Raw genomic sequence first — 16,087 nt, forward strand, 5'->3', positions numbered from 1 at the left:
GCTCCAGCCCCACGGCGGTGATTGCTTCTGCACGTGGCTCTTTCACGAGGGGTTCCTGGGGTGACAGCAGGCTGCCGAGAGAGTGAGCCCCCCCTGGTTGCTCCTCTCGCTCGGAGTTAGCCCCAATCCTGCTCCTAAACTTTCCAGCCGCCCTTCAGCCTCAGCACAAGCAAAGGGTTGGTCTTGCTCACCTCTCTCACTCCCCACGTCCCCTCCTTTCCCTATCTGCACACCCCACATGGGCAACCCCACTTTATCTCACAAAACATGTAGGCTGCTCCCCAAGCCCCTCCTGGAGCCTTCTTTTTCTCTCAAGCAGCTGCTGCTCATGGTTTCCCCTTCCTCAAACAACAGTTGGCCATTGTATCCACCCCTCCTTATCAGATGCCTACAAACCAGATTATCACTAGTTTCACTCTTAAAGAACCTCTGTGGGAAAGCCTGAGCGCAAATAAAACCTCTTAAAACATACAATAATAAAAGGAGACAAAAGTCTCTGAGAAAACACACTTCTGCAGGGAAGAAGGAGACCACAGTGATCCATGACGCCAGAAATGAGTAAGGAAGAAAGGTAGGTTCAGCCTATCTCCCCTCGCCACTGCCCAGACCCAGGAACCAGGAACCAGAGCTGTATGGAGACAGGAGATCCTAAAGGAGCCACCACCTGATCTTCTGCCCCAATCTGCTCCTAGATGAGACACTTTGCAAGCACAAGCTGCTGGGTGACAGCCAAGCATCGTTTCTGATCACGGGTCTGGTCCCACAAGAACATCTGCTTGCTCTGGCCCTGCTGGAACTGATCCGGGGAAGGGACTAAACAGCGAGTATATTCCATGACTCGGGACCGCCTCCACCATTGCTCCTGCTGCACTAAGGACACCCAAGTTCACGGACAAACAAAATATCAATGGAGACAAGTCAGCCCTTGGCAGTGTCTAGAGATGCCACTTCTCCATCCCCATCTTCCTTATCTGTCTGGGTGACTGCACAGGCTAAAATCAGCCCAGGAAACTTGCTAGCAGTTAAATAGTGTGCTGCCTCCTGGCCTGGTTTTACTTAGTGGCACAGACACAGGTCTGCTTTGAGTTTTTGCAATTATTTTCCAGGTCAATTAATATGAGAAAGGATTTACACAGGTTTGAAAAAGCGTTCTTTCAAGTGAGAAGTGTTCTTGTTATAGGTGTGACCCGAAGATGTTGACCAGGTTTGATCACTTAAAAAAAAAAAAAAAAAAGGATATGAAACTGATACTTTTCTTGGTTTTTTAGACCCATCAAGTAAAAGTACAGTTGCAATAGTTGTTTTTGAACAAAAAGCTTCAATTTGTATCAAATGTTCCTCAGAATATTCTGCATACTGGTCAGCACAAGCTAGATTTGTGCTGGTGACAGTGCTGTTGGCATGCTCTTGTAGATATTGTTCTTAACACCTCTAGGTTTCACAACCTTTTTTTTTCCATGCCTGGAAATCAAGATTACCGGTGTGTTTCATCATATCTGTGGCTTGTTCAAACATAAGCAGTTTCATTCCCGGGGTGGGGGAGTAAATAACCTAACAGAATCTAATCATCGTCAGTTAAAGACAAAAAAATGGTAGTTTTTCTTAGTCCTTCTCAAGGGACTGAGGCTGGATCTCTTCTGCAAGATATCTCCCTTCTTGAGTCCAACATTTTGAATTTCCCATGGAAAAAAAAACAGTTCTGCTCCTTTCCCATGAGGGCTACTTGCTCAGTCTGGAAACTGCTTCTCCAGCACCAAAACTCTCCCTTTTTCTCTTTTTTTTTTTTTCCCTGACACGTTACACCTATACATAACTCCTCATACTGCTCTCAGTAATTGCCTTCTCATTATTGACAGGTAGAGGTAGGATACACGTCCCTTTCTGCCCAGTCTGCTCCTCAGCTCCGTCTCCCTCCACGTGTGAGTAGCTCTTTGGCGTTACGCTGCCCCGGAGCTGCACTCAGCCACCACGAGCCCGTAGACGCCACATGAAGGGACTGCGGAAAATAAACTTTAGACCCCTGCTCTGACACAGTGGCATTTGCAACGCAGCAAGCTCACATCTGTCGCTCTGCAGCATTTGTAGGGTAAAAGCATTTCAAGATCAGCCCAATGATATCTTTAAACCGCCCCCAAAAGAGGCCACATGTTTTCCAGGCAGCGGCAGGCAGCCCTGGCCAGTACAGCCGTGATTCGCCAGTGACTGCTGGAGGTGCCCTGCAATGGCACTTGTTTTTTTGCTTCCAGTTCCAAACGATCACCCCCAGGCATTCATTTTTTCAGTGATCCCCACTCTGCCCTTTACTGAGCTATCAAGTGGAACAAAAAACATCGGCTCCCAAATGCAGGATGGCTGACTCATAAGATGCTGAGATATTTCTGAAGCACTACAAACACTCCTGCAGCAAATGCCCGAGTGATGCAGGTGCATCATCTTTTAGAAATAGGCGCCAGACCAGCTACTGAAATAGAAAGGAGACAAGGAGCAGAGGATGTAAATAGGAGATAAACTATTTTGGCAAGGAAATGAACAGTGGAAAAGGCAGAGCTCAGCTCTCTCCATTAGTGGTTTTTTCTCATAGTGTCATACTTGCAGGTCAACATCTTAAAAAAAACAAAGGGGAAGAGCTGAACACGTTGAAAGAGGAAGTTGCTTTAAAACCACAGCTCTGTCACACGGAAATCAGCAACATCAAGCATAAGCTGCTTTCTGAAGATGATAGGTTTGGATGCAAAAGGAAGAAACGTGTGTGCAGCCTGCAGTGCAAAATGCTGCGTTCAGCTTCTTGTAATCCTTGCTGTGACTTAGCAGTGTAAATAAGAAATAGGTTGCTACTTGCCAATGAAAAATTGACAAAAATCAATCTCAACATTTGTCCTCCCGACTAGGACCCCAGCCACAATGGAAAAGGAAATCTTTCTTTCAGGAGCTGTTACATAAACATTTAGGGTTGGGGTTTTTTTGCCTAAAAAGGGAATCTGTGGAGTGAGTCTTTCTGTCATTATCCACAGGAACATCCAAACCTCTCTGTAGGAGTGAGAAATGGAAGCGTGCTGAAGTTCCAGCATATATTCTCTTTGATTCAGCTCATCATTTCCAGTAAAGCAATTTTCAGCCTTTGAATGCATTCCAGGTTTCTTCCCCAAGTCTTGAATCTCCTATACGATGTGCAGGAGGTCCTGTTATCACTAGCCAGAGTGTTTATCCACTCCTCTCTCCTAACCCAAGAAGTGAAAGTGCTTGAGGAAGAGGACCAAAGAGAGGGAAGAAAAATACTGCACATCTAATGAAACTGATCTATCATGCCCTGTTCTGAGAGAGAGCTGGCAGTGAGTCAGATAACAGAAATTAAATAAAAATGCACATAAAACATTGCTAGGAGATTGAGTGCAATGATAGCTGGCACAGTTATCATAGCATTATGCAGTGCTGTATTGCAATGTTTTCACCTTCCAAAGTCAGCCAATAAAAGCATCATTGGGAATAAGAGGAGAATGTTAAATTAAAGCCTGAAAGCTGAATGGGTTTAATAAAATATGTATTCACACTAACCACTGACTTAAAGGTGAAATACTGCTCCTGCACATGCCTGACAGATCACTTTTTTACTTCTGTGCCAATGCGTACCATTCCTGATCTGGAAAGATCTGAAACTACTTCTGGCTTGATAGCTCCATCAGAGCTTACGTTGCTGCAAGAGCCAAGGAGACACCTTCATCCCCTTCTTCACCTTCATCACATACACAGCTAGAAAGGCTGGACTGAGGCCTCTGTTCTTTCCTCCCAGTTACCAGCTGGTAACTCTTTCCAGCCACAGGAAAGCATATGTGCTACTCAGACTTGATCCCCAGAGGAAGAAGTTTCAGGAGCAGCTCCCTCAGCCTGGCACCTGACCTTGCCCAGGCTCTGCAGGCTGGTGACGCTCTAAGCCAGTTATGTGCTACCACCAGCAAGAGCCTGATGTGTCCCAGCTGTGCTGCATAGACTTACTGGAGCCGGTTTCACCAAGCTGACAGAGAGTTGGAGCAACCTGCTTGCAGCAGCGCCACTCCATCTGGCTCGTTAATCCTGTTATAAAAAAGAGACAGGAAATTTCTCATTTGAGCTGCAATCCAATTGGTCTACAAATAAAGCTGCCCCAACAGGCTCTCAAGCCCAGCAAAGCACTTCACGGCTCCTATCTGATGCTCTTACATCAGCAACCAGCACTTAATAATAAAGAATGACTTAAGCCCTTTTTCTGCTAAGCTTTCCTGAGCAGCGGACCTGCTCTTCACTTACTCCTGCTAATCACCAGGCCACCACACTCCCACAGCTCAATGCATGAACCTGTCAGCTTCTGAACACGCTGAGCGAATTATAACCCAAGGCTTGTGAATCTCCCTGGCATATGAGAAAGACATAAGCAGCTGGTATCATCCCTGATTAAAATAGCATCGCAAAATGCATCCTGTCCTCCCCTTCAAGGATACAATTAAAAAGCTATATGGGATACATCAGCTCTTGTCAGTCACCACCCACCTTCACGCCTCCTACTCCTTGGTCAGATCACCACACAAATAGCCAAAATCTATCAGGCCAAGCTCACCTACCAGAAGCTAATATCCAAACCTGGAGTGATGGAGCCAAGGCAGGACTTACAGCTAAGCCAGCAGATGGGGACAGGTGATCAGCACCAGTTGACGGGCAGAGAACAAGCATCTGTTGCTCTTGCTCTCCTGGGCTACCAGCAGTACTGAGAGTGTCTCTCCCAACAGAGCAAGACAAAGGTAGAGTGACAAGTCCTTCCAGCCTAATGAGCAGTGTTGGGAGAACAGAATCACAGACTGGTAGGAGTTGGAAGGGACCTCTGGAGATCATCTAGTCCAACCCGCCTGCCAAAGCAGGATCACCTCAAGCAGGTTGCACAGGATCGTGTCCAGGCAGGTTGTGAATCTTTCCAGAGGAGACTCCGCAGCCTCTCTGGGCAGCCTGTTCCAGTGCTCTGTCACTCTCAGAGTGAAGAAGTTTTTCCTCATATTGAGATAGAACTTCATGTGTTCCAGTTTGTGCCCGTTGCCCCTTGTCCTGTCACTGGGCGCCACTGGGAAGAGTCTGGCCCCTTCCCCTAGACATCCACCCTTTAGATATTTCTAAGTATTGATCAGATCCCCTATTTAGATCCCCCCTAAGAGACCTGAATGGGAAAGAGTTTAGCACACAATCCATACTAGTCTGTATTTTGTACTCAAGAGCAGAGACCTTCCCTCCCCCAAGAAGCTGTGGGTCTGCAGACGCTCTGCTGTGTTCGTGTGACGCATACAGACCACGAATGACCCTTACAGCTCAGAGGGCTCTAGGACATCTGCAGCAGCTTCTCTACCCGGACACCAAGGAGCCTGCCAACACGTTAGCCTGGTTGGGGTCAGATGTTTAACGATTCTGAGATGGCATAACTGTGCCACTGCCAGAGTGCACTAAAGTCAGGGCCGCACGGGAAGGCCACAAATGTTGACAAGGCTTTTGCACGGGGGATTTTATTCAAAATGTTGATTGCAAATAAATTTAGAAGCAGACATAGCAAGGCTTCCATGGAAACAGCACAAAACCTCAGCTGTGGTTTGGATGATTGTGAGTCTTGGCAGTCTTGACTAATCCCTTAAGTGCCATCCAATTACTGCAAATGTGTTTGGCATCTACTATAGCAATTGCAAAGAATTAAATGGTTGGATGGCACTCATCGGAAATTACAAGTCACAGAACCCTGTACTGCATTTAAGAAAAACCATCTAAAAAGGAAAATAACATCACCCTCTACAAGAGCTGACCTCCTTGAGAGCCATAAGGGACAACAAAAGGAATCCAAGTAATGAGAGATACTTAATTCAGAGAAGAAACTAGAAAAAAAATGAGAGAAAGAGGGAGAACAACAAGATTGGCTGAAGGAGATGAGCTTGTTTAGCCTTGCGAAGAGAAAACTCTCCTTGTAACGCTTTATTCTTAGTACAGGTTTCTACAATTAACAACTCTTTCCCTTAGGAAAGTAATCAAAAAACTACTGAGAGCTTTTCTATGCCCAGACTTACCAAGTACAATCTGACTGTAGAGATCTCCAGGTGCTTCAGAACAGGTAGGACTTCGGTGTGAAATGGAGAAGGCCTGGGAGGGAGGATGGTCAGCAAGACCACAACTGCTGGTGTATCACAGTAATTTCACCAACAGTTGTCTGCACCATATTTCACTTGGTGCAAGACCTGTCTAGAGCAGTGGAAAAAGCAGACAACACATTCCCGTCCCCTAAGAATAAGCCAACATGCCCCGAAACTTAAAAAAGTGAATAAAAAAGGAACCTTTGAAGAAGTGTCTTCCTTATAAAGCCACCACCTCGGTCACTATGCACAGCAGCTCTTGCCTGAGGCTCTTCAAAGGGATTCTCTCTCTCAGCCCAGAATATTCTGCTTTCCATGTACTTAATTCCTCATAAAGCTCCTTCCACACAGGGACTGGCAAAGAACAACAACTTTGTAACAGCTCTGCCAAAATCTGGACCGAGTGATGGAGAGCAGCCCCAGAGACTTGCTGTGCTACTGGGGAAAGGGTAGAGCAAAACGCTCAAACCACCTGCAGCCAGCAAGTGCAATACACAGTCAGGCTTCTCTTGCAATAATTTATTTTCAAAGAAGATGCAATTAAAAACACTACAGAAAGAGGATTTACACAAAGGCAATGACAATAAAGCCATTCAGACCAGGCAAAGCACACATTTCTTTCCAAATAGTACAGAGCTGTTATGACAAAAAACCCAATTCTTTGGTTCAGGCGCGAATTCCCTTTCTGAGCTCTCACCTAGGAAGTCTCATTTCCTCAGTCCCTGGCACTTGTAAGCAGATTTGGAGTGACTCACTCTCTGTATGCAGCTCCAAAGAACTCCACAACCAGCCAGGGGGGAGAGAGAAAGAAACTGAAGCCAGAAGAATGGCTGCAGCTGCTGATTGAGCTGGATGAGTGTGAGATCTCTACACCTCTCTTGTACTGTTGAAAGTCACACAAGGGCCCTATATTCCTCAAACACTATCTTTCTGTGGTACCTCTTACTTTTGTCCTAAGCAGGTAGGCCAGTGTGCTTAGCACCTTTAACTTCTGTTTTGCAGTCAAATTTAGAGCAAGGACATGCCCAGGGTTGTGCAGCCTGCAGATGCTCATCCCATGATGAAGGTGATCTCTGTAATAGCCTTAGAGAGATATATGAAAAGCAGTACCTGGCTACCAGACAGGAATTTTGCAAGGAATGTTCCACAAAGGCCACAATTTGCTTGTTAGTTTTCCGTCAGTCAATATTGCTTAAGCCAAAGGAGATAGGAACTATTTGCTTGCCAAAGGTCAGAATGAAAATCTATGTTTGACTTACCACTGTGTGTAAACACAGATTAGATTTGTAGGGTTTATGGTTAACCAAACATGACAGAAATAAAAAAACTACACAAATAGGGGCAGAGAAAGCCAAAGAGAAGAATAGCAACAAGTGTCTATACCCATCCTTCTTTAAAAACAGCAGGCATCTGAGGAGTCCTGAGATAATTTCATTGCTCGGGAAAGAAAACACCTGGTATTAAAGCCAGCCACAAGTTCAGCTAGGCACCTGCTTTCCCCAAAGCCTATAAATTGCAATTATTGATTGCAATTACCTGCAGCTGATAAAGTGAAAGTGGTCACGATTCACCCTACTTTCTGTCAAACATCCAGAGGGGTGAGTGGCAACACTGCTTGGCTCTCCCTTCCATTCACATGTGGCTGCTTTGGAAGAGGTGTGGTGAGCCACACTAACTTGGGGAAGTATCTCCTGATATAGGAGTCTGTCTGAGTCAGCAATGAGGTCCACAATGCAAGTTTTTATTTGTGACCAAATCAGGATTTGAAAGCAAATGAAAATAGAAAATCAGAAGTAAGGTTGTGAAGTACAAAAAACTAATCCCCACATATGCATATTTCTGATTCCAAGAACCAGAGACATCAAGGGATGTACTTTACTGTATTAAAATGCACAAATTTGCTCATATATACATATATATGTATGTACATGCATAGGCAAAATGCTTGTCTCTCCATTTCATTAGCAATAGCAGGACGGGAAGCTTCCCCTAATTCATTTCTATTTCAATCTACTCTGAAGCTACTCAGTACTAAAACCAATTTAAAAACCACTCACCATCACAGCAACTAGGACTGCAATCCAATACATAAATCTAACAGGCTCCAAGATGAATTTTGCTAGCATATCTACATTAAAGCAAAATTTCTCATGGGGAGTCTAGTCTATCAATATATCAGACAGCCCCTCCATGACGAATAGTTCAAATTAAGCAAGCAGGCAAGTGGATTGCCCCTACGGTCAAAACAGCAGTTTGGGAGAGTGCCAAGATCCAGAATGCCATAGGTCTACCAAGGAATATGAATTAGTTTGCATCTTAGCCAGACTTTGATTCTGCTATTCCCAAAAAAGCTGGTGAATGAATACAGAGCTTTCTGCTTTGGCCAGCTTAGTCTTCAGGAGGTATCTTCTTGCTCCATCATAGCTTTATAGTTTCTTTTGAAAAAGCCACACTGGGGAAAAAAAATAAAGTTAAGTCTTTTTGTATGCATTAATTTCTACTTACTCTTAAAACAATTTTAAAAGTTTTTGCTTCTCAGGGTTGCAATAACTGATTGAGTGAATGCAGGATGCAACGAGGTATGACTTCTGACAGACCTGCAAGCCTGAAGGCCTACATGGTTCAAAACTTTTCAGAACATCTATAAACACTTCATAACGTTCAAATGTTCTGCAAAGCACTTCAAAAACAGGACCCGAGAGGTTGTACTGCAATGCTCAGAATAGCTCAAAAGGTAAGACTGAGGTTTTACAACAGTAAGTGGCAGATGTCCTTCAGTGCGCATTTGAAAAAAGTCACTGCCATACTTAGAGAAATCTTAAAAAACATTAAAATTTCTAACAAAAAGATTTCTATTTTGTTGTGTGTGCATTAACAATACCCACTTTCCAGAGCAGCAGAATAATGAACGCCAGCAAGAGAAGTCCACCAACACAGCTTCCAATGACAACAGGGAGGACATCAAACACTTCATCTTTCAGAAAGACAAGCATAATCTGGAACAGAATCAAGGCTGGTTATTTTTTACTTCGCTTCATTGAGAAAGGTTTGTAGTTTGAGCTAGCATTCAACCTTTAAACTTCGCTATGTGCACCATCAACCTCACTATGTGGGGACTTTGCAATACAATCTGAAATAATTTTTTTGTATTGCAAGCCTAGTCAAGGAAGTAAAATTTTCTGAGTCTTCTTTAGGAGTTTACAGTGATTATGAGTCACCAGTGACAATCTCTCAGGTTAAAGAGCATGTCTTCACTAGGGAAAGAAGAATATTCATGTCGAAATCCCTGAGAGGACAGGAAGTCTCTGTGATAGTCACAAGTGCCAGATGATACAGAGTTCAATACAGAACACTCAAAGCTTTTCTGATACACACTAGCAAATATCCTCCCTCTGCTTTTATCCTATTGTCAAAACCTGATTTCACTAAATTCAATGGCAGAGCAGATGTTTGCTTCAAAAGGCCCAGGAGTTAACTCTGGGAACTAGACTGGTTTTCTAAATTCAGCAAAAATATCTGGATTTCTCACTCGTTCGTGCCCCCAGAGAAGGATCAAGCTGCCTACATGATGCTCTGATACCTCAGCTTTATGATTCTCTTCTTTCAGGCCCAGATATAGTTTTCGGTTGAAGGTGATTTTTCCAGGGACCAGCAGAACAGTTTTCCTTTTTAAGAACTACAGAAAAAGAAATAAAAGGAGCAAAATATCAGTTGCTTTTCAGTCTTTTCAGAAAAATGTGCTGCAACAGCAAATTGTTATTCAGACTGTAGAACCACCCTGTACGGTGCTGCCACCAAGCTGTGTCTTGTGTATGTAACGTTATGTGTAACTATCGCTCGTGAGAAATCATCTGGAGGGATGAAAGTTTGCGGCACTGGAAGAGTCATTTCCCAAGGAGCAATTTCTGAAGGAAGGATGAAGATCGCAGCATCTCTTCTAAGTGCCGAGCGCCTCCTGGGAGATGCTGCTGTGAGTGACCCATCCCTCTTGCTCTGCAGGGTCAGAACATAGCATCACACGTGGAAGAGCAACACCTCCGCTGTGATGCAGAAGACACCCTTACCCCGGGCCTCTGGCGGGTAACAGGTTTTAGCAAATACTGGCAGCGGAGCACGGTCTTTTGCATGTACCTGGTGCGAGTCATTTAAAGACAATTCTGCTGTCACGGTGACGTTGTCCCTGTCGGTTTGGATGGAGCAGTGCACGCACTGATACCACACGTCCCACGTGCCCTGCAATGCAACGGAGCGGCTCAGTCCCCGGCTGCCACGGGGGTCCGCGACTCCGCGGGTTTGTGCCCCCAGCGGCAGCCGGTGCCAGCCCCGCTCACCTCTGGTTCTGTGCCGCCGGAGTAGTGCCGGTGACCGGGTACCAGCTCATCGCTGACGCCGCACTCCGTCACCTCCTGGAATTGCACGTTAACAGCGGGGCGCCAAAACCGAGGGGGGCGGGGCCATCCGGGGGGCGGGGCCATCCGGGGGGCGGGGCCATCCGGGGGGGCGGGGCCATCCGGGGGGGCGGGGCCATCCGGGGGGCGGGGCCATCCGGGGGGCGGGGCCATCCGGGGGCGGGGCCCTGCCCCCCTTCCCCCTCCCCTCCCGGGCGTCCCCGCCCCGTTCTCGCGAGACTTCGTTTGAAACGGAGGCGGGCGGGCGCCGCGGTTCCCGTCGGGCAGGGCCTGGCCTGGCCTGGCCCGGGGCGGTCCCGCCGCCGCTATGCCGCTCCAGCCGCGCTTGCTCCGCACCTACTCGCGGCGCGGCGGGCACCTCCGCCCGCTGCCGCCGCCCGACCGATGGATTTCCCCGCCTCAGGACCGCAAGCGGTTCTTCAGCTCGACCTCGGCCGGTTCCAGCGTCACCTCGGCCGGTTCCAGCGCCCTCTCCGCCCCCTCAGACGACCCCGACTTCTCACCGCCCGGCAAGCGCCGTCGACAGCCGCTAAGTAAACGCCCCGCCCGCCCCTGGCGCCTGCGGACCCGCCGCGGCGGCGCCGCGGAGAAGGAGAACCGTCCGACCGGGCCGGCGCTCCCCGCCTCCCCCTCGCCCTCCCCGGCCCCGCGCGGCGCCGCCCGCCGCCAGGGGCCGCCCTTGGGGGCACAGCGCCCCCTGCTGTGCAGCACCCCGCAGTGGCCGCTCCCGCGCCGCCGGCCCCGCCGCCGCCGCCGCCAGGCCCCGCCGGCCGAACTCAGCTCCCTCGTCCTGCTCAGCACCACGGTGGAGGGCAGCTCGGGGCTGGACGGCAGCCTGGAGCTCTACTCCCCGCCACGCAGGCGGCGGAGCGCCTCGTTCCGCAGCGCCCTGAGCTCGCTGGAGTCATCGCAGGGAGACTCGGAGCAGCTCCTGCCATTGCCGATGGCTGACAGCGCACGGGAAGAGGGAGCTGGACGGTCCTGTCCGAAAGGCGCGGGCAGGAGTAGTGAGCTGGGCGCGGTGTTAGAAAAGTCTGGCAGGGTCCTGAGGCTGTCGGTGCAGGGACCCTGCCAGGCACAAGCACCCTTGTCCCCACAGAAAGCCACAAACAGTCTTCAGGCAGCGCTGTCTCCTGCTAATGGTGAGCTACAGCACTCTGCACCATATGACGGTGCCACTTCTGATGAACCATGTGATGATTTAAGCAAAGATTCAACAAAAAGAAGCTTGCGTCATCAGAGAGGCAAAAGCAAGAAGTACCAGCTTATGCCGGTGGTGGTCTTGGATCCTCAAGAAGTGCCAGTGTGGCTGACAAGCACGAAATGCAGCACAAAATCAGATATTCAACCTGACTGCCAGCAGCCAGTATCTCCTTTGGGCCTTCAAGGAATCTTGGACAGTAACCATAAAAGTACCAAGGTTGTTTCTGGAGAAGGAAGTGCCTGTAGAAAAGCCTGCATCAGCGGCTTCAGTGCCAGCCGGTGGGGGAGGCAAACAAGGCTCCGTCCAAAAAGGCACAAAAATAAGAGGCAGCAGCCTAATAACTCCTTTTTCAGACCACAGATGAGGCAAAAAGGAATGAAGAAGAATGTTCCGGAGATCTCTGTAGATCTGAGAGACAATGACTATTCACTCCTCAATAGCTCCTGCTCCTGGAGTAGAGTTCGAGCATCTTTGTCCTTCCATAAGAAGAAGAAAGTTACCACAGAAGAGAGTTTCTGCGACAGCATCCTTTGTACCCCTTCTGCAAAATCCCAGCTTTCAGGGCACCAAGCAACCCCATCTGCTGGTCATGCTCAGTCCTGCGCTTGGTCTGCTTCCTCCATGGTCCTGCTGGCTCCCAGGAATTCCTGTTCTGTCCTGGAGCCAATGCTTACAGATGCAGAGAAGGTGTTTGGGGAATGCCACCAAGAGGGGCCTATCGCTTTTGAGGAATGCATTCCTTTAGATAAGATGAAAAATTGCAAGAAAATTGGAGAAGGGGTGTTCGGAGAGGTCTTCCAGATAGACAGCGAGAGAGGACCTGTGGCCTTAAAGATAATTCCCATTGAGGGGACTGAAAGAGTAAATGGTGAAGCTCAAAAGAGCTTTGGAGAGATTCTACCTGAGATAATAATTTCAAAAGAACTCAGTCTTCTGTCTGAAGAGTCTGTGAATAGGACTGTTGGGTTCATCAGCTTGTACTCTTTGCACTGTGTTAAAGGGGCCTATCCTAAATATCTCCTGGAAGCCTGGGACAAATACCACAAAGTTACGGGATCAGAAAACGATCGGCCAGACCTTTTTGGGGATGAGCAGCTCTTCATGGTTCTGGAGTTTGAATTTGGAGGCAGTGACTTGGAGAATATGAGAAACAGGTTCAGTTCAGTGGCATCGGCAAAAAGCATTTTGCACCAGGTCACTGCTTCCCTGGCTGTGGCAGAACAGGAACTGCACTTTGAGCACAGAGACTTGCACTGGGGCAATGTGCTGGTAAAGAAAACGGATGTAAAAGAGCTTAATTATGTGTTGAATGGGGCAACGCGCACAATCCCCACAGCAGGGATTCACGTCAACATCATAGATTATACCTTGTCTCGGCTGGAGAAAGATGGGTTAACTGTGTTTTGTGACCTTTCCACTGATGAAGAACTGTTTCAAGGCACGGGGGACTACCAGTTTGATATCTATAGGCAAATGAAAGTGGAGAACTCCAACAGCTGGACTGACTATCATCCACACAGCAATGTCCTCTGGCTGCACTACTTGTCAGATAAACTTTTGAAAGACATGGGCTACAAGAAAAAGGAATCAACTTCTTCCATGAGGAAAATAAAGCAGCAGCTCATTAAGTTCCACAAAGAAGTACTGACCTTTGAGTCTGCCAATGAAGTTTTACAAAACAGCAGCCTCTTCCAGTGAGCAAGAGTGTGCAACACTTCCAAGAACTAAGCGACTGATACTGCCTTTCTCCTTTGCTGGTTTTTATGTACGATCTTTTTAAATGTTGGCACAATGAAGAAGTGTTATGATCGGTTACCAATGTGTATAATATGCTATCAAAAAATGTCTTAAAAAAAAAAAACCACCCCAAAAAGTCTTCTGCTTTAAGATCTTTCTATATGTACTTTTTTGGAGGGGTCACGGGGGATGGGGGGAGAACAGAGTTGATGTTTGAGAAAGGGGGGGAGGAAAAAAGACTTCAGGCTTAATTAACGTTTTGAATTCCACAGAAATTTTCTTACCTTTTTAGTCTTAGATTATTAAAAGTTCTTTCCTTACTATATTGTCTTTCTTACAAAATTTTTTAAAGAAAAAAAATACAGTTCTGGATAGTGAGGACAAAGGTAAATAGTGTTAGCCCAGGTGGGGACAGAAAGGGGAAAAAACCCTCACCTTTTGACTTAATTTTTTTAAATTAAATTTTGCCAAACTGAACAAATTTTATATCTGCAATGATGCTATAAAATGTAAATATGTAAAGTTTCTGTAGTGTAGGTTTTAAAAACACTCTAATCTGCAATAATATGTTGGGCTTTTTCCTCTTTAAAGACCAGTGAAGAAGTATTGGATTAGGAAAAAATTTAAGTACCTGTGTTCCTGATGCATTTTTGACCGTTATTATGCTGTGACCTTGTATACTGATAGGAATCCAAATCTGTAACTTGATGGTAGCATTAAAGCGATTTTCTCCATTTACCTACAGAAGAAAATGCACTAGGTAGAAATTGTTCTTTGGTCCTGATTGCAGATGGATCAGATGACCTAAATTTGAAGCTATACTTACATTAAACTTGAATTCTTTGTTTTCAAGAAGTCCTTTGCTAACATTCACATACATTAAAGAAACTGGTCTAAAGAGAACAATAAATCAAAGTGAAAAGTTAATTAGATGATAAAAATTAGTACATCCAACGACCCAGATGCATTAAGTAATTAAGATCATCAGATTTGTTAGAACTGGAGTGCTGTCTAGGCAGTCTGCCTCTATAGATGTGTATATATGCTGTCTATCAATTAGATGCATCTTTGAACCTATCTTGAAGTCTAGTTTTCACAAGCTGAGCAGTTAGAGGCCCTAGGTACCCCCTGCCTGTGGGATGGTTTTATTGTTCTGTCTTCCAGACTCCCCTACTTTTGCTGCCTGGTACCACAGAAAGTGACTTGACAATCTGCAGTGCTTGAAATTACTAAGATGGAAATTGTACTGGAATCTTACCAGGCATCATCTCGATCTTTTTTCCTCTAATTGACTAAAGTAATGCAATGTAATTGAATATTCTTAAAACTTACTTGGTAAGGACTGCAGTGAATGCATATCTGACATCAAGGATGTGTTCTTCAGTCAGAATGGTGCTATTTTCATTTATGCTTAAAAAAAAAAAAAAAGGCAGGATGGATGAAACAACATTATTATCTGCCTGCCTCGTCCTTGATTTCTACTACTTGAGAACTGCTAATATTGGCTGTAGAAAAGGGATGGAAATGGAGTGGCAGTAATTAATGGAGAGGTCCCAGCCCACTTGGGGACATGGCACAGCAGTTTTGGAGCAGCTACAGATTTTGAAAACTTGCCATTGCCTTGAAAATGTTTCCCCACAAACCAACGTTAATTTGTGAGCATGTAGTATTGCTTTCATTAATCAAAATTTAAAGCTTCCACCCCTCACAGAACTGGACATAAAATTCGTATAGAACCCTTGCCTTAAACCGTGCTTGCAATGAAGCGTAGCTGCCAGAGGTGAGTTCTCATTTCCTTTTTAAACATGCTCCCTGCTTAAAAAATGCTGTGTACTAGTCTGTCCCCATAAATTTTAATGGGAGAAATGTGACAAGAAAGGAATCTGAATGGTAACTTCCCCCCATTAGAAGGCCCCTAATCAAGAAAAATGCCTTGAATGTATGTTTTCACCCCAATCATTTGGAGTGAAAGCTTTACTCAGAACAGAGCTGGATTATATATATTTTAATCTTCTGTTCTCTCTGCTAAGGAAGGAGGATGCCTGAACCGAGTCTGCCATTTCAGAAAACACAAGTTTTTAAATAAGTACGACGCTTAAATTAGGACCTCAAAGGGTGCTCCATCTTTTACTGAAATAATGAAGTATGAGCAAAGCTAAAATCATAAGGGAAGGAAAGATTTTTCACATGGATCCAAATGCTTTAGAAGGTTGAAAAAAACGTGTAGTTTTGTGGAATGAGTGACTGATAAATAGTATGGACACCAGGTAGGAGTCCTGATATTTCCTTTCTAGTTCACAGTGTATTTTGTGGTGAAAATAGCAATACTCACCTGGTGATCTTAATGGTGATTGCAGACTTATTTTGGAATATGCTTTCATCTACTTGCCAAATCACTGAAAAATTTGCCTATTTTGAGGGAAGAGAAAGACATAACAAAATATCGATTACCCTGTATATACTTTTTAACTCACTAGGGTACTGTTAAAATATGATGGTTAATGTATTTTCTGCTCATCATTCCCTTCAGGAGAAAATAGACATAAAGTGCAGGCATATAAAAATTATCTCTTGCCTTGAGAAAATGCACACCAGCCATAAGCTGAATT

The 16,087-nt window shown here is 45.8% G+C and overlaps 1 protein-coding gene across 1 annotated transcript; it reads left to right on the forward strand.

Moving 5' to 3' along the window:
• Window positions 1-10,699: 10,699 nt before the first annotated feature.
• Window positions 10,700-13,645, forward strand: HASPIN (histone H3 associated protein kinase). The gene has a single exon (XM_054847829.1). It carries the CDS (start codon window positions 10,845-10,847, stop codon window positions 13,437-13,439), a length of 2,595 nt encoding a protein of 864 aa, XP_054703804.1. The 5' UTR covers window positions 10,700-10,844; the 3' UTR covers window positions 13,440-13,645.
• The last annotated feature ends 2,442 nt before the right edge of the window (window positions 13,646-16,087 follow it).

This window comes from Grus americana, chromosome 19 (genome assembly GCF_028858705.1).
Source record: "Grus americana isolate bGruAme1 chromosome 19, bGruAme1.mat, whole genome shotgun sequence".
Taxonomy (NCBI): Eukaryota; Metazoa; Chordata; class Aves; order Gruiformes; family Gruidae; genus Grus; species Grus americana.

Coding starts and splice junctions, on each gene's coding strand:
- HASPIN (XM_054847829.1), top strand. CDS start 10,845: ATGCCGCTCCAGCCGCGCTTGCTCCGCACCTACTCGCGGCGCGGCGGG.